This window comes from Entelurus aequoreus, linkage group LG01 (genome assembly GCF_033978785.1).
Source record: "Entelurus aequoreus isolate RoL-2023_Sb linkage group LG01, RoL_Eaeq_v1.1, whole genome shotgun sequence".
Classification (NCBI taxonomy): Eukaryota; Metazoa; Chordata; class Actinopteri; order Syngnathiformes; family Syngnathidae; genus Entelurus; species Entelurus aequoreus.
In genome coordinates, this window is record NC_084731.1 from 70,341,158 (window position 1) to 70,360,878 (window position 19,721).

At 36.9% G+C, this 19,721-nt stretch overlaps 1 protein-coding gene across 2 annotated transcripts in view; it reads right to left on the reverse strand.

The window, feature by feature from the left end:
• Window positions 1–19,721, reverse strand: part of mtor (mechanistic target of rapamycin kinase) — a 361,262-nt gene that overhangs the window by 62,799 nt on the left and 278,742 nt on the right. For both annotated transcript variants that reach the window (XM_062057517.1, XM_062057510.1), the window contains exons 40-46: window positions 17,442–17,542; window positions 17,287–17,383; window positions 11,507–11,605; window positions 11,313–11,435; window positions 9,887–10,069; window positions 9,625–9,759; window positions 9,142–9,316 (exon numbers count right to left, since the gene is read on the reverse strand). In XM_062057517.1, coding sequence (XP_061913501.1) covers window positions 9,142–9,316; window positions 9,625–9,759; window positions 9,887–10,069; window positions 11,313–11,435; window positions 11,507–11,605; window positions 17,287–17,383; window positions 17,442–17,542 — 913 coding nt within the window. The remainder of the gene's footprint in view (window positions 1–9,141; window positions 9,317–9,624; window positions 9,760–9,886; window positions 10,070–11,312; window positions 11,436–11,506; window positions 11,606–17,286; window positions 17,384–17,441; window positions 17,543–19,721) is intronic.

Consider the following 19,721-nt stretch of genomic DNA (forward strand, 5'->3'; position numbering starts at 1 on the left):
GGGGGCCACACACAAACATGAAAACATGTGGGGGACACACGCTGAAACATGAAAACATGTGGGGGCCACACACAAACATGAAAACGTGTGGGGGCCACACACTGAAACATGAAAACATGTGGGGGCCATGCACTGAAACATGAACACATGTGGGGGCCACACACTGAAACATGAAAACATGAAAACATATGGGGGCCACACACTGAAACATGAACACATGTGGGGGCCACACACTGAAACATGAAAACATGTGGCGGCCACACACTGAAACATGAACACATGTGGGGGCCAGATACTGAAACATGAAAACACGTGGGGGCCACACACTGAAACATGAAAACATGTAGCGGCCACACACTGAAACATGAAAACATGTGGGGGCCACACACTGAAACATGAAAACATGTGGGGGCCACACACTGAAACATGTGCGGGCCACACACTGAAACATTTCAAAGTTTTCATTTTCCAAACTGGTACAATAGCTCATTCACAGTGGAAGCCATGACCTCGGTCTTTAAGTGACATGTAAACCAGTATGTGTCTGAAGTGTGACACAAGGGCAGTGACCAGGGGCCGTACTTATCAAGCTTCTTAGAGTGCCATTTTACACTTAAGTCCTGAGAATTTGCGAAATTTAGTCCTACTCTCAAACTTAAGAATAAAAGCTTTTTATCAACGTTCTTAAGTCTAAGAATCACTCCTACTCTCCACAATATTTAAGAGACCTTCAGAGGTGTCTTAAGTGGTTAGGAGTTGCCAGCAGGGGATGGCACTGAGGCGAGAGAGACGTGCGCGAACGTTCAGGGAGCGGAACGATGTCCTGGATTTGTTTGATGACGAGCAGCTGATCAAACGGTATCGTTTAGACAGAGCAGGTATTATTTTTGTCACAGATTTAATACTTTTCGATTCCATGTTGATTTCTGCATGTGGCTGCAGTGGGCTAGTATATATAGAGCCACCCACACCAGTTTCAAATTAGTTGCCTAATTAATGAATTGGAAATAAAATGTTATGACAGTAGCGTATGTGTGTGGCCGTGAGGTGAGTGACGTCAGTGAGTGTGTGGGCGATAGAAGAGAGGGAGCGGTAGCGTGAGTGCCGGCGGGGACTAGTTTGTTTTGTATTATTTTGTAGTTTATTGTCAAAATATACACTCCCATTGTCCACTTAAATATTTCCAAGATATTTCTTTATTCTTAGACACTGGATTCCCTTCCGTGATTGGTAATTTCTATGGACACAGAAATTCCGTTTACGGCACATAGTAATGTCGTAATTCAGCTCTGAGTGTGACACTTAAGATTCAGTCCTACACTTCGCTGAAAGTGTGAGTAAGACGCTTGATAACTAACTTTTAAGTGCAGCTTTCAGAGAAGAATTTATTTACTCTTAAGTCAACTCTTAGCAGACTTCTTAGGAGTAATTCTAAGAAGCTTGATAAGTACGGCCCCAGATCTATTTGTTCATTATAAGTTTTGTTTTAAGCTCTTTTTGTTAAAGAAAACCTTGTTTTTTTATGGAAAAAACACAACATATGCAACATTTTCCCAAATATTTTTAGAGGTATATTGAAATATTTGATGTGAAATAATTAAATATGTCAATAATTCATAACATTGATTTTGATTCATTATTATTTTTTAGCAATGACAGTTTTTTTTCTTAAGTCCCACTAAAATTCTCGGGGATCCAAAAGGGTCCCACTCATAGAAGTGTTAAAAATAAATCCTACAATATTTAAGTTGTTTTTACTTTCAACAAGTATATCTATGTCAACTTCAGATCTATTTGTCCATTATAAGTTTTGTTTTAAGCTCTTTTTGTTAAAGAAAACCTTGTTTTTTATGGCAAAAACACAAAATATGCAACATTTTCCCAAATATTTTTAGAATATTTGATGTGAAGTAATTCAATATGTGACAAACATTGATTTTGATTCATTATTATTTTTTTAGCAATGGCAGTTTTGTTTTTAAGTCCCACTAAAATTCTCGGGGATCCAAAAAGGTCCCACTCATCAAAGTGTTGAAAATAAGTCGTACATTTATATTTACTTTCAACACTTGAATCTCTAAATCAACTTCAGAACTAGCGATGGATTACAAGTTTTTATTTTTTCATGTTTTTGTTTGTTTGTTTAATACAAATTTTTTTATGGCAAACACAAAATATTTTCCCCAAAAATATATATCAAATTGGGATATTTGATGTGAATTAATTGGAGCCTTAAATAAGTCAATAATTCATAACAACATTAATTTTGATTCATTATTATTTTTTGAGTAATGACAGTTTTAAAGAAAAATAATCCCACTAAAATTCTCAGGGATCCAAAAAGTTCCACTAATAAGTCTTACAAATAAATCATACAATATTTAAATTGTTTTTACTTTCAACATGCAAATTTTTGTCGATTCTTAATTTTTTTTTAAAACATGTTGTGTACCTATCTGTTAAATAAAACCCCGGTTTTTTCTAATGGTAAAACAGAAAATATGCAAAACTTTTCCACAAAATATATTTCAAAGTGTAATATTTGATGTGAAGTAATTGGAGCCTTAAATATGTCAATAATTCATAACAAAATAGAATTTGATTCATTAATATTTTTTGAGCAATGACAGTTTTTTTTAAAAATTCCCACTAAAATTCCTGGGGGTTCAAAAAGGTCCCACTCATAAAAGTGTTAAAAAGTATTTTATTTTTTATTAACTTTGAACACTTAAATCTCTAGATCAACTTCAGATTTATTTGTCGATTATAAGTTTTTTAAACATTTTTTATTGCTTTATGCTCTTTTTTTGATCAAGAAAACACAAAATATGCCAAATTTTCCTCAAATTTTTTTAGGTGCAATATTTGATGTGAAGTAATTGGAGCCTTAAATATGTCAATAATTCATAACATTCATTCATTATTATTTTTTGAGCAATGACAGTTTTATTTTTTTTAAGTCCCACTAAAATTCCTGGGGGTCCAAAAAGGTCCCACTCATAAAAGTGTTGCAAAAAAGTTTTTTTTTGTTTTTTTTAATTAACATTGAACACTTCAATCTCTAGATCAACTTCAGATTTATTTGTCGATTACAACATTTTTTTAAACATTTTTTTTTATCGCTTTATGCTCTTTTTTTGATCAAGAAAACACAAAATATGCTAAATTTTCCTCAAATTTTTTTAGGTGTAATTTTTCATGTGAAGTAATTGGAGCCTTAAAAAATTTAAATAATTCATAACAACATTGATTTTGGTGCGTTATAATTTTTTCTAGCAATTACAGTTTTTTTTTAAGTCCCACTAAAATTCCTGTGGATCCAAAAGGGTCCCACTCATAAAAGTGTTAAAAATAAGCTATTAATTTTGTTTTTTGACTTTCAACACTTGAATCTCTAGATCAACTTCAGATCTATCCATCATTATAGGTTTTTATTATTTTGTTGTTTTATGCCCTTTTTGTCAAAGAAAACTATGTTTTTTATATAGCAAAAATATTTTAAAATGTAATATTTGATGTGAAGTAATTGGAGAATTGAAAAGGTCATTCATTCATTACAACATTGATTTTGATTCATTATTATTTTTTGAGTAATGACAGATTTAAAGAAAAAAAATCCCACTAAAATTCTCAGGGATCCAAAAAGCTCCACTCATAAGTCTTACGAATACAAACCCCGTTTCCATATGAGTTGGGAAATTGTGTTAGATGTAAATATAAACAGAATACAATGATTTGCAAATCATTTTCAACCCATATTCAGTTGAATATGCTACAAAGACAACATATTTGATGTTCAAACTGATAAACATATTTTTTTTTGCAAATAATCATTAACTTTAGAATTTGATGCAAGCAACAAGTGACAAATAAGTTGGGAAAGGTGGCAATAAATACTGATAAAGTTGAGGAATGCTCATCAAACACTTATTTGGAACACCCCACAGGTGTGCAGGCTAATTGGGAACAGGTGGGTGCCATGATTGGGTATAAAAACAGCTTCCCCAAAAATTCTCTGTCTTTCACAAGAAAGGATGGGGCAAGGTACACCCCTTTGTCCACAACTGCGTGAGCAAATAGTCAAACAGTTTAAGAACAACGTTTCTCAAAGTGCAATTGCAAAAAATTTAGGGATTTCAACATCTACTGTCCATAATATCATCAAAAGGTTCACAGAATCTGGAGAAATCACTCCACGTAAGCGGCATGGCCGGAAACCAACATTGAATGACCGTGACCTTCGATCCCTCAGACGGCACTGTATCAAAAACCGACTTAAGGTTATCACCACATGGGCTCAGGAACACTTCAGAAAACCACTGTCACTAAATACAGTTGGTCGCTACATCTGTAAGTGCAAGTTAAAGCTCTACTATGCAAAGCGAAAGCCATTTATCAACAACATCCAGAAACTCCACCGGCTTCTCTGGGCCCGAGATGGACTCATGCAAAGTGGAAAAGTGTTCTGTGGTCTGACGAGTCCACATTTCAAATTGTTTTTGGAAATATTCGACATTGTGTCATCCGGACCAAAGGGGAAGCGAACCATCTAGACTGTTATCGACGCAAAGTTCAAAAGCCAGCATCTGTGATGGTATGGGGGTGCATTAGTGCCCAAGACATGGGTAAATTAAACATCTGTGAAGGCACCATTAATGCTGAAAGGTACATACAGGTTTTGGAACAACATATGCTGCCATCTAAGTGCCGTCTTTTTCATGGACGCCCCTGCTTATTTCAGCAAGACAATGCCAAGCCACATTCAGCACGTGTTACAACAGCATGGCTTCGTAAAAAAAGAGTGCGGGTACTTTCCTGGCCCGCCTGCAGTCCAGACCTGTCTCCCATCGAAAATGTGTGGCGCTTTATGAAGCGTAAAATACGACAGCGGAGACCCCGGACTGTTGAACAACTGAAGCTCTACATAAAACAAGAATGGGAAATAATTCCACTTTCAAAGCTTCAACAATTAGTTTCCTCAGTTCCCAATCGTTTATTGAGTGTTGTTAAAAGAAAAGGTGATGTAACACAGTGGTGAACATGCCCTTTCCCAACTACTTTGGCACGTGTTGCAGCCATGAAATTCTAAGTTAATTATTTTTTGCAAAAAAAAAAAAAAGTTTATGAGTTTGAACATCAAATATCTTGTCTTTGTAGTGCATTCAATTGAATATGGGTTGAAAAGGATTTGCAAATCATTGTATTCCGTTTATATTTACATCTAACACAATTTCCCAACTCATATGGAAACAGGGTTTGTAAATCGAACAGTATATAAATTGTTTTTATTTTCAACATGCACATTTTTGTCAATTCTAATTATTGTTGTGTACCCTTTTTGTTAAATAAAACCCATTTTTTTTATGGTTAAACACAAAGTCTTACTAAAATTCTTGGGGGTCCAAAAAGGTCCCACTCATAAAAGTGTTAAAAAAAAGTATTTTTTTATGTTTTTATTAACTTTGAACACTTACATCTCTAGGGCAACTTCAGATTTATTTGTTGATTATAAGTTGTTGTTTTTTTAATTTTGTATCGCTCTATGCTCTTTTTTTGATCAAGAAAACACAAAATATGCCAAATTTTCCTCAAATTATTTTATGTGTAATATTTGATGTGAAGTAATTGGAGCCTTAAAAAATGTCAACAATTCATAACAACGTTGATTTTGATGCGTTATTATTTTTTTTAGCAATTACAGTTTTTTTAAGTCCCACTAAAATTCCTGGGGATCCAAAAGGGTCCCACTCATAAAAGTGTTAAAAAAAAGCCATTCATTTTTTTTTACTTTCAACATCTAAATATCTTGATCAACTTCAGATCCATCCATCATTATAGGTTTTTATTATTTTTTGGTTTTATGCCCTTTTTGTCAAAGAAAACTATGTTTATTATATAGCAAAAATATTTTAAAATGTAATATTTGATGTAAAGTAATTGGAGAATTGAAAAGGTCATTAATTCATTACAACATTGATTTTGATTCATTATTATTTTTTGAGTAATGACAGATTTAAAGAAAACAAATCCCACTAAAATTCTCAGGGATCCAAAAAGCTCCAATCATAAGTCTTACAAATAAATCATACAATATATAAATTGTTTATACTTTCAACATGCACATTTTTGTCAATTCTAATTATTATTTTTTTAATGTTGTGGACCCTCTTTGTTAAATAAAACCAAGTTTTTATGGTAAAACACAAAATATGCAACATTTTAACAATATAAACAATATAGATTTTGATTCATTATTATTTTTTCAGCAACGACAGTTTTTTTTTAGAAGTCCCACTAAAATTCTTGGGGGTCCAAAAAGGTCCCACTCATGAAAGTGTTAAAAAAAATAAGTATTTTTTAATGTTTTTATTAACTTTGAACACTTACATCTCTAGAGCAACTTCAGATTTATTTGTCGATTATAAGTTTTTTTAAAACATTTTTTTTATCGCTTTATGCTCTTTTTTTGATCAAGAAAAGACAAAATATGCCACATTATCCTCCAATTTTTTTAGATGTAATATTTGATGTGAAATAATTGGAGCCTTAAAAAATGTCAACAATTCATAACAACGTTGATTTTGATGCGTTATAATTTTTTTTTAGCAATTAGTTTTTTTTTTAAGTCCCACTAAAATTCCTGGGGATCCAAAAGGGTCCCACTCATAAAAGTGTTAAAAATAAGCCATTAATTTTTTTTTTTTACTTTCAACATCTAAATATCTCAATCAACTTCAGATCTATCCATCATTATAGGTTTTTATTATTTTTTGGTTTTATGCCCTTTTTGTGAAAGAAAACTATGTTTTTAATATAGCACAAATATTTTAAAATGTAATATTTGGTGTAAAGTAATTGGAGACTTGAATAAGTCATTAATTCATTACAACATTGATTTTGATTCATTATTATTTTTTGAGTAATGACAGTTTTAAAGAAAAAAAAACTCTGGCAGTAAACGAGCAGGTGACAGGTGACGTGTTGCTTCAGAGCATGTGTGATGAATTGCCTTTCACCTTGTACAGCGTCTGAAATGGACTTATGCTGACTTTAAGTTGAAGTGGAGTCCTAACTGTTTTTTTGGGGGACACCTAGTGGTCACAATAATTCATGAAGTTATGGTCATGACGCAGTAAGTTGAATGATGCAGACACGTTTGTTACTGGATACTTTCTAATATTGCCTTGTAGACTTTGTATGTGTAAGTAAAATGTAACTGTAATTATTTATTTATATTGACACATGTCACCTTTTATTGTTCAATGATTATTACCTATGTCTAGCTTGTATGCTATTGTGTGCTTAGCTGTTGCGTAGCTGCTAGCTCCTAGTAGCCTATAGCCTAGCATGTTTACATTTTGTAAAAGACTATAATAAATTGTGTGTTTATAGGAGGACATTTAGATGTTAACTGGCTGTCCAGCTTTGCACAAGTAAACACTCTGCAGGACTGCTTGTATCGCACATGACATCACACACAAGTAAACACTCTGCATGACTGCTCGTATCGCACATGATATCACACAAAAGTAAACACTCTGCAGGACTGCTTGTATCGCATATGATATCACACACAAGTAAACACTCTGCAGGACTGCTCGTATCGCACATGATATCACACACAAGTAAACACTCTGCAGGACTGCTTCTATCGCACATGATATCACACACACAAGTAAACACGCTGCAGGACTGCTTGTATCGCACATGACATCACACACAAGTAAACACTCTGCATGACTGCTCGTATCACACATGATATCACACACAAGTAAACACTCTGCAGGACTGATTGTATCGCACATGATATCACACACACAAGTAAACACGCTGCAGGACTGCTTGTATCGCACATGACATCACACACAAGTAAACACTCTGCAGGACTGCTCGTATTGCACATGATATCACACACAAGTAAACACTCTGCAGGACTGCTTGTATCGCACATGATATCACACACACAAGTAAACACGCTGCAGGACTGCTTGTATTGCACATGATATAACACACAAGTAAACACTCTGCAGGACTGCTCGTATCGCACATGATATCACACACAAGTAAACACTCTGCAGGACTGCTTGTATCGCACCTGATATCACACACAAGTAAACAGCTTGTATCACACATGATATCACACACAAGTAAACTCTCTGCAGGACTGCTCGTATCGCACATGATATCACACACAAGTAAACACCCTGCAGGACTGCTTGTATCGCACATGATATCACACACACAAGTAAACACGCTGCAGGACTGCTTGCATCGTACATGATATCATACAAGTAAAGACTCTGCAGGACTACTTATATCGCACATGATATCACACACAAGTAAACACTCTGCAGGACTGCTTGTATCGCACATTATATCACACACAAGTAAACACTCTGCAGGACTGCTTATATCGCACATATTATCACACACACACAAGTAAACACGCTGCAGGACTGCTTGTGTCGCACATGATATCACACACACAAGTAAACACGCTGCAGGACTGCTTGTATCGCACATGATATCACACATTTTACGAGCTAGCACATATAATTTGATACTTTTTATTGATGATATCATAATGATATCCGATATCAATATTGTATCAAGACAATTAATCAATTTAATGTTAGCAATCTTAAAAGCATTTCTTAGATAAAGTAGCATTTTAACGTTCTCAAGTGTAAAAATAAGTTAACCACAGATAATTATAAAACATAAAACCAATTAAAAGCTTAACCCTCATTTGATGCTCGGGAGGCAAGTTATTTGCCATAAAAACTACAAAAAGATGCGAGACTTCTTTTGTTATTATCAAGGCAGCCATGTTGTACTGAGCAGCCAGGACAAACTACTTTCCAATACGTAACATGACTGCTTCTATGGCCATTGTCACAGTTTCAAAAACAACAACAAAGGAGTTGATTCTTTATACAACTGGCAACCTCTGGGTCAAAGTGTGAGCACTCCTGTCATATTAAGGATCTTTTTTTAAAATGATTTAAATGCTATTTATTTATATTCTCTCAGACGGTTGGAGAGGGACCCAAGTCAAGTAAGTGGAAGTTGGTTCTTGCAAACACAAAGTGCTCCTGTCTTATAGAGGATCTTTGACACACACTGCTAGCAAGGAGTTACCCATGATGGTGAGTTTGCGCGGGCGCTGCTTGGAGGTGATGACCTGCAGCGAGGGCGCGATGGACTGGATGCGGATGATGGGCTGGTTGGGGTCGTAGGTCCCGGGCACGGCCAGCTCCAGGTCGCGACACATCAGCAGCTTGGGCGACACGTACTGCAGCTCTAGGGATGTGAGCTGGAAGGACATTTGGGAAAATGTATTCTCTTTAAAAAAGGTGCAGGGTTTAAAACTAAAGATACAGTCGTGGTCAAAAGTGTACATACACTTGTAAAGAACATAATTTCATGGCTGTCTTGAGTTTCCAATCATTTGTACAACTCCTATTTTTTTGTGATTGGAGCACATACTTGTTGGTCACAAAAAACATTCATGAAGTTTGGTTCTTTTATGAATTTATTATGGGTCTACTGAAAATGTGACCAAATCTGCTCACATTTTAAGTTGGACTTAATTCCGAGCCTGAGGTTTTCATTTGGGCTTACCTGGGGCAACTGTTTGGAGATGCGTCTGAAGACGTGGTAGTACAGGTCCCAGGCCTGGGTCAGGTCTTTCACGTTTCCAGAGCGCATGTACTTCCTGCACCAGTCCTGAGCCTCCATCAGGTCTCTGCCGTACGCCTTCAACATCCATCAACATTTAGTTCATGTAAAATACATTTGAAAAAGTTCAATTCTGCAAAATCCTGAATTTGTCCAGTTGGACTTTCCTGAGGATGCCTTTGACCCCAACCTGCCAGAGACGCACCTGATTGAAGGAGGTCTCCTTCAGGGTCTGTGGGCCCCTCTCCATCATGGCGTGCAGAGGCTCCAGGACGGCGAACATGCCTTTGACGTTGCGCTCCCCGAAGTAGAGTCGTGACGCCTCCTCCAGGCCCTCGTGCCACATCTCGTGCCACAGGATGGCCACCCGGATTAGCTCCTCGCTCACCTGGGACCCAAGACGGGCGAGAGGACCTTGAAACACTTGCAAACTCGGGACAGAAGACTTTTGTGTGGTCTATGACAGTACAGAACATTTAGTACGGCACTGAGACTACGTGTGACAACCACTGGAGTCATAGCTAACGGCCGTGCTAAGGAGGAGGCGGAGTTTGAAAAGACTCTTCCGTCTTGTTTGAGAACACTTGGCCTTCCCAGTGAAATAATGAGAGGAAAGACTAACACTCCTGGCAGTTTACGTCTGGGGTGCCCAAACTTTTTGACTTGGGGGGCCGCATGGGGCTAAAAAATTTATACAAAGTATATATGTATATATACAGTATGTACGGGTATATATATATATACAGACATACGTATGTATATATGTATGTTTTTATATACATATTATGTATATACATATAAACAGACATATATAGCTTATACATATGTATGTGTACGTAGTTGTGTGTATATATATATATATATACAGTATGTATAGTCAAGGTTTCTGTGGTTTATTCGTTATACAGTGCTCAACACCAGGGTAGAGCGGAATATACGTTAGGTCAAGAAAAACACAGAGGTTATTTCATCCCTACAAGCCTGTAAACAGGCTTGTAGGGATGAAATAGCCTCTGTGTTTTTCTTGACCTAACGTACATATATATGTATATATGTGTCATAATATAATGGATATATAATTAATATAATTGAATATTAAGAGTATGTGAAAGTTGGACTCCTACCTTGTTTACTTACATAACAACATCCTTAAAGTGTTGTAATCAATCACAAATATCAAGCAGCAAAAGTGCACCAAACATGGATAAGTGTGGGGATAGTGTTTTGCATTTTTCCCATTATACATTGTAGTGGATTTAAAGGGTGTCATTTTGAATTATGTGTGTTGTTTGGACATTTTTTTTTATAAAATCCACAAAGTTGAGTCAGCAGGTTGTGTTATGTGTTGACTTTTTGTGTTGGTTTATTTGCACCATAAGTGGGAAAGGTTGTTTGGATTGAGTCATATAAGTTAATGCTGTCAATGCTAACTTTGAGGTAAAATTCATGGTCATTGATGTGGAATTACTGACACTGCCCACAAGATGGCTGCAAATTAGACTGTCAGCTATTTAAAATACAACTGTTAGCACCCCAGGGGGAAAATTCTGTATTACACTGACCCGCGGCCTGTAGCTTGGACACCCTTGGTTTACGTCACCTCATAGGACTATAGACCTGCAAGACTGTACCATGATTGCCTGCTGGACCAGCGTGTTGCAGTGTTCGCACATGTTCTTCAGGATCTTGTTGGCGGCGTTGTGGCGAGCCGTGGTGGTGGACTTGGAGGCCACGGTCAGCGGGTAGATCAGCGCCTGGCGAGGGGGCGGGCCCAGATGCAATCACCAGTCCCAACATCAGGTTTTGGTTGTAGAAGCAGACTTACTTGGGGATGGTAGCGGCCGATGTCTGTGAGCAGCTGGTGGATGAGGCGACCCACCAGAGCACGAGGAGTGTCGATTCGAGCGATGAGTTGCGGGATCACCTAAAATAGCACAAGGTCGATTAGGAGTGGTAATAGCTATTTTTGGTGACACCTAGTGGTCACAATAATCCACAAAGTTAAGCTCATGATGCAGTAAATTTAATGATGCGGACACTTTTGTTACTGGATACTTTCTAACACTGCCTTGGAGACTTTTTGTACGAGTAAGTAATATGCAACTATAATTATTTGATACTTGTATATACTGACAAATGTCACCTTTTATTGTTCAATGATTATTACCTATATCTAGCTTGTGTGCTATTGTGTGCTAAATCCGTTGTGTAGCTGCTAGCTCCTAGTAGCCTATAGCCTAGCATGTTTACCTTTTGTAAATTACTTTAGTGAAATAGGATAAAATGTGTGTCTATTGGAGGACACTTAAATGTTAAATGTCCGTCCAGCTTTGAACAGCATGTGCGATACAGCAGGACTGCTTGTATCGCACATTGATTGATTGATTGATTGATTGATTGAGACTTTTATTAGTAGGTTGCACACATGATATCGCACACAAGTAAACACGCTGCTGGACTGCTCGTAAACCACAAATCATTACACACAAGTAAACACACTGCAGGACTACTTGTATTGCACATGACATCAAACACGTAAACACGCCGCAAGACTATTTGTATCACACATATTACTGCACACAAGTAAACACGCTGCAGGACTGGTTGTATCGCATATGACATCACACACAAGTAAACGCTGCAAGACTGCTTGTATCGCATATTATATCACACATAAGTAAACAGTGCAACTTTGCTTGTATCGCACATGATATCACACACAAGTGAACACTGCTTGTATCACATGATATCACACACAAGTAAACACGCTGCAGGACTGCTGGTATCACACATGATATCACACACAAGTAAACACGCTGCAGGACTGCATGTATCGCACATGATATCACACACAAGTAAACACTGCAGGACAGCTTGTATCACACATTATATCACACAAGTAAACACTGTAGGACTGCTTGTGTCGCACATGATATCACACACAAGTAAACACTGCAGGGTGCATGTATCGCACATGATATCACACACAAGTAAACACTGCAGGGCTGCATGTACCGCACATGATATCACACACAAGTAAAAACGCTGCAGGACTGCTGGTATCACACACAAGTAAACACGCTAAAGGACTGCATGTATCGCACATGATATCACACACAAGTAAACACTGCAGGACTGCTTGTTTCACACATGATATCACACACAAGTAAACACTGTAGGACTGCTTGTATCGCACATGATATCACACACAAGTAAACACTCTGCAGAACTGCATGTATTGCACATGATATCACACACAAGTAAACACTCTGCAGAACTGCTTATATCGCACAATATATCACACACAAGCAAACACTGCAAAACTGCTTGTATCGCACATTATATCACACAAGTAAACACTGCAAACCTGATTGTATCGCACATGATATCGCACACAAGTAAACACTGTAGGACTGCTTGTATTGCACATATCACACACAAGTAAACACTCTGCAGAACTGCTTGTATTGCACAAGATATCACACACAAGTAAACATTGCAAGACAGCTTGTTACACACATGATATCACACACAAGTAAACTCTGCAGAACTGTTTGTATCGCACAAGATATCACACACAAGTAAACATTGCAAGACTGCTTGTATCACACATGATATCACACACAAGTAAACACTGTATGACTGCTTGTATTGCACACATCACACACAAGTAAACACTCTGCTTGTATCGCACAAGATATCACACACAAGTAAACACTGCAAGACTGCTTGTATCGCACATTATATCGCACACAAGTAAACATGCTGCAAGACTGCTTGTATCGCACATTATATCACACAAGTGAACACTGCAGGGCTGCTTGTATCGCACATGATATCGTACACAAGTAAATACTCGTGAAGATTTTGACAGGGTGGGGCACGGGTTATGAATAATAACAGGTTTAATAATAAGAACATAAAACCTATAATGGGACGCCGTGGCTCAGATGATAGAGCAACCGTTCCAGCAACTTGAGGGCTCTCGGTTCGATTGCAGCCTCTGCCATCCACAATGAATGGTGGTGGTGGTGGGCGGGGCATATTAGCAGTCTACCGCAGGGCAGCTGTGGCTTCAAATGTAGCTTACCACCATCAATGTCTGAATGTGGCCTCTCAGGTCTCTGTCAAGTGCTTTGAGTGTCGAGAAAAGGGCTATATAAATCTAATTCACTATTAATATTAGTTATAAACTATATTAGGGCCTCAAAGTGTGATGTGGAAACGCAATGCATTATGGGTCTTGCTGGACTCTGAAGAGCTTGTTTACACGGCTGAATGCAAGACTCTGTCCTAAAGTTGTCTTCTTTTCTTTAAAAGTGTAAAAACTGCCACAATTATGGTCTTGGTAGCTTTAAGAAAAAACAATATTTGGTGAGATTTGTCTCATTTCAAGCGCAGAAGCAAAGGCAAAAGAAGTCAGGTTAGTGAGTTAATAATGAGATGTCGACTAGCCTGGATAGCAGCCGTGAGACCATCAATCATGACTTTTAACACCATCTCCTGGTACATGTTGTGAGACCATCAAACAGGACTTTTAACATCTCCTGGTACATGTTGTGAGACCATCAAACATGACTTTTAACACCATCTCCTGGTACATGTTGTGAGACCATCAAACATGACTTTTAACATCACCTGGTACATGTTGTGAGACCATCAAACATGACTTTTAACACCATCTCCTGGTACATGTTGTGAGACCATCAAACAGGACTTTTAACATCACCTGGTACATGTTGTGAGACCATCAAACATGACTTTTAACACCATCTCCTGGTACATGTTGTGAGACCATCAAACAGGACTTTTAACATCTCCTGGTACATGTTGTGAGACCATCAAACATGACTTTTAACACCATCTCCTGGTACATGTTGTGAGACCATCAAACATGACTTTTAACATCACCTGGTACATGTTGTGAGAACATCAAACATGACTTTTAACACCATCTCCTGGTACATGTTGTGAGACCATCAAACAGGACTTTTAACATCACCTGGTACATGTTGTGAGACCATCAAACATGACTTTTAACACCATCTCCTGGTACATGTTGTGAGACCATCAAACAGGACTTTTAACATCACCTGGTACATGTTGTGAGACCATCAAACATGACTTTTAACACCATCTCCTGGTACATGTTGTGAGACCATCAAACAGGACTTTTAACATCACCTGGTACATGTTGTGAGACCATCAAACATGACTTTTAACACCATCTCCTGGTACATGTTGTGAGACCATCAAACAGGACTTTTAACATCACCTGGTACATGTTGTGAGACCATCAAACATGACTTTTAACACCATCTCCTGGTACATGTTGTGAGACCAATGCATTGCAAATACACCTGGCCTTCCCAGCACAGAGGAATAGGATCAGTTTGGGGAGGTTTTGAAAAGGTGGAGGTACTGGTTATGAATAATAAGACATTAACATTAAAACTATAACAGGTAATAACATACAAACTATAATATTTAGACAAAGGAATGGCAGTGTTCTTTTAAAATGTGCAATTAAAGAACTGGTTTCCCTAATCAGGAGTATAGTTATATTCTTCATTCCTGAACACCTTTCTTAAACAGGGTTGGGTGTTGTATGTGTAAAAAGGCTCCATCTGGTTTGTTTGTCTAAAAAATAATTTTATTTTGTATGTAATTTAGTTTTTATTGACATCCAGCATCAGACATTTCTATCCATTACATCATATTTGCATACATCTATTGTCTGCCCTAACTGTCAAAATCATATATTTTTGTTTATACAGTCGTGCTCATAAATTTACATACCGTGGGAGAATTTATGATTTCTTGGCCATTCCTCAGAGATTATGAATGATAACACAAAAACCTTTCTTCCACTCATGCTTAATGGTTGTGTGAAGCTATTTATTGGCAAACAACTGTGTTCACTCTTTTTAAATCAAAATGACAAAAGAAAGTACGCAAATGACCCTGATCAAAAGTTTACATACCCCAGTGACTTTGATCTGATAACATGCACAAAAGTTGACACAAACAGGTTTGAATGGCTAATCAAGGTTCCAATCCTCAACTGTGATCTGTTTGTTTGTAATTAATGTGTGTGTATAAAAGGTCAGTGAGTTTCTGGGCTTCTGACAGACCATTGCATCTTTCATCCAGTGCTACACAGATGTTTCTGAATTCTGAGTCATGGGGAAGGCAAAATAATTGTCAAAGGATCTGCGAGAAAAGGTAATTGAACTGCATAAAACAGGAAAAGGGTATACAAAGCTATCCAAGGAATTGAGAATGCCAATCAGCAGTGTTCAAACGCTGAATAAGAAGTGGAAAATTAGGGATTCAGGTAGACCAGCAAAGATTTCAGCCACAACTGCCAGGAAAATTGTTGGAGATGCAAAGAAAAATCCACAAATAAAGGAAACTGAAATACAGGACTCTCTGAAAAATTGTGGTGTGGCTGTTTCAAGATGCACAATAAGGAGGCACTTGAAGAAAAATGAGCTGCAAGGTCGAGTATCCTCCTACGGTGTGTAGTGAAGCATGTTTAGCTATTCCTCGTCCTCCAGTGATAATGGGACAATGGGGCGGCGTGGCGAAGTTGGTAGAGTGGCTGTGCTAGCAATCGGAGTGTTGCTGGTTACTGGGGTTCAATTCCCACCTTCTACCTTCCTAGTCACGTCCGTTGTGTCCTTGGGCAAGACACTTCACCCTTTGCCTCTGATGGCTGCTGGTTAGCGCCTTGCATGGCAGCTCCCGCCATCAGTGTGTGAATGTGTGTGTGAATGGGTAATGGGTAATACTGTCAAAGCGCTTTGAGTACCTTGAAGGTAGAAAAGCGCTATACATGTATAACCCATTTATCATTTATTTATAAAATGTTACTTGTAAGAAACGTACTTTATTTGTCGCCATGGAGATGAGGATTAGTGATTTAGAAGTACCTAAAACACTGCTGACTGCGGATGGATGTTTTCTGCTAGTTAGCTAGTCATGTCTTAAAGCACCTCTTCCTGAGGGTTTCAGTGTTATAACTTCACCTTTATCTTTACTTTTTACACCAAAATGCATCCGTTCTCCCTTTTCTGTCTACACTCTGTGTCTGCTTGTAAGTACTCTGTGTGCGCGCGCTGCCGAACATGCTCCTCTGCTCGTAAAACCAGCAATGTCACGACGTGACGACGCGCCGTCATGCCCGTTAAAAAGAAAAAAAAGTAACCGGTACTTTTTAGAGGCGGTATAGTACCGAAAATGATTCATTACTATACTGTACAACCCCAATAGGGATGGATCTTTTTTACACAGTCCAATCACTAATTGGAGAAAATAAAATCAGGCCTATGGGGTGTGACATAATTGACCCAGTATGAAGTGAATTTCTCCAATTTATAATTAAAAAATGCCTTTATTGTCTCCATTTGATAAATGTCCACTGTGATTCCCAAAAAGGCTTTTAAGTAAGTTTTTGGAAAGAGTTCTAAAAATGACAGATGGTTTATCAAATATGTTAAGTTTGATAAAAAATTGACATGTATTTAGCGTTAGTTCCTACATGCCAAATGATATTACAAATTGCACAAAAACAATGAGTAAAAAAAGTCCAAGAATCTTTACTTGCAGCCAGGTGTCTATCTGGATGGTCTTGATGCCCTCCACCAGGCCCTCGTTCACCTCAGGCCAGTGGCCGTAGTCGAACCACAGAGTCAGGACCCTTCAAGGCACAAAGATAAACAAGCGGTGGCTACTGGAGGTCCTCCTAGACCACTCACCTGAGCGTGTCCTGCAGGTTGTTGCCCCGGGACAGGGAGATGGAGCGGAAGAAGCCCTGGACTGCAGGAACTGTGTAGAGGAGCAAGGTCTTGGACAGGTCCTGTGTGGACAACAATGTCTTCATGAAGCCAGTCAGGCCAAGAGGAGAACACATGACAACTTGAACTTACACTCGCATAAACATTCACACAAATTCATTTTAAGACGTGCAGCGAAGCCTGCCTCTTTTCTTTTCTTTTTTTTAACAAAGTTATTCTTTATGAAGTGGTGGACGTTTACATCTAGGTGTGTCAAACTCAAGGCCCCGGGGGTCAGATCTGGCCCCCCACATCATTTTATGACGACCGCCAAAGCCTCAAAATATTATGCGTTAATAAAGTACTTTATTTATCCCTTATTTCCATTTTGACATTAAAAAAATACATTAACTGCATGCGATTGCATATCTTTTAAACTTTACTATTATATATGTATATATATGTATATATATAATGAAAGAAATTATTCTATCATATATTCCAAAATAAATACTTAAATATCTGCTTGACTTCTGATATCAAAGCATCAACTTGTAAACTAAAAATGACAACAGACTTTACGATAAAGTTCTGGTGACTAGTTTTGACCATGAAAACAACTTTGCTACAGTTTTCCATGTACAAAAATACATGATAAAAAACAACCACCGAAGATTTTACAGATAAAAAACTGGGAGCTATGTTGCATGAATTTTATTGTGAAAAAACAGTGGTACAGTTTTTCCACTCCATTAGCAGTAATATGATATATATAAAAACACCGTCAAATTTACGGTAAAATTCCAAGGACTAAGCTACCAGTTTTTTTTACAGTAAAATAAATTGTTTTGTTTTGTAAAAAAATATATACCGTATTTTTCAGACTTTAAGCTGCTACTTTTTTCCTACGCTTTGAACTCTACGGCTTATAAAACGCTAAGGCCAATTAATGGATTTTTCTTCGCTAACGACCGTACTGTTTTGTATTCAACAAATAGTTTTTAACAGCGACAGAGACGCTAAAAAGGTGTGTTTTTGTTCATGCTGTGGCGCCATCTTTTGGACGAGTTCACTCACTGCATGGGCTGCGGGTTGAAAATGTACTTCCTGTTTCGAGCCTTCAACCGGAAGTGAAACCGTCCATAGCGATTCCACTCGTGTGGACTCTTCATTCATCATTTCAAGCAACGTTTGTAAGTTTTACAATATAACTTAAACTATTCATACTTAATAAACCGTCCCCCCCATCAAGTCTCGAGTTTTGTGTGTTGTATATGATCAATACATGTAACAATAAAGTTTCATTCATTTATTCATATTTGTGATGTGATACCACTGAATTATCTTCAAACCGATACAAAATAAAATTCAGGCTGGTTATCGGCGATACCGATCCGAAACTGCAAATATACCAAATGTGTCTGCTAAAATTTAAAAAGTTATGTTTTTTTGTTAAAAATAATAACTTATCTATCTAAAAATACAACAGTAAAAATATAAGAAGAAAAAAGCTAAACATCAGAATGTAATGAGAAAAAGATGAATCTTTAAAATAATAGTAATAATAATATAAAGTACTTAGTCACCTATAGCAGAAAGTTTGGACTTTAAATATATATAATATCTGTTTTTAGCATTTTTTGTAAAAATATCAAAATGGTCGCCCCACTCTTGACTTTTCAGTATGCGGCCCTTGGTAGAAACATTTTAGACACCCCTAATCTAAAATATTAGAAGATCTCAAAATAAAAATAAAATATACTTAAAATGTAAAAAAAAAAGTTTAGTTTGTTAATTCAATCGAAAAAATAAAATGCTTACTTATGAATTCATTGAAAAAATATTAGCTCTCAAAATAAAAATAAAATATACTTAAAATATAGACAAAGTTTTGTTTGTCAATTATTTTTAATAAATACAATATTACTCACTTGTGAATTAATTACAAAAATGTTTAGCTCTCAAAATAAAAATAAAATAAACTTAAAATATAAACAAAGTTTAGTTTGTTAATTAATTTAAAAAAAAATCGCAACAAGAATTAAGTAGAAAAATATTAGAAGCTCTCAAAATAAAAATAAAATATACTAAAAATATAGACAAAGTTTAGTCCGTTAATTTAAAAAAATGAAATAATACTCACTTATGAATTGATTTAAAAAATATTCAGCTTTCAAAATAACAATAAATATACTTAAAATATAAACAAAGTTTAATTTGTTAATTAATTTAAAAAACATACCAACAAGAATTAAGTAGAAA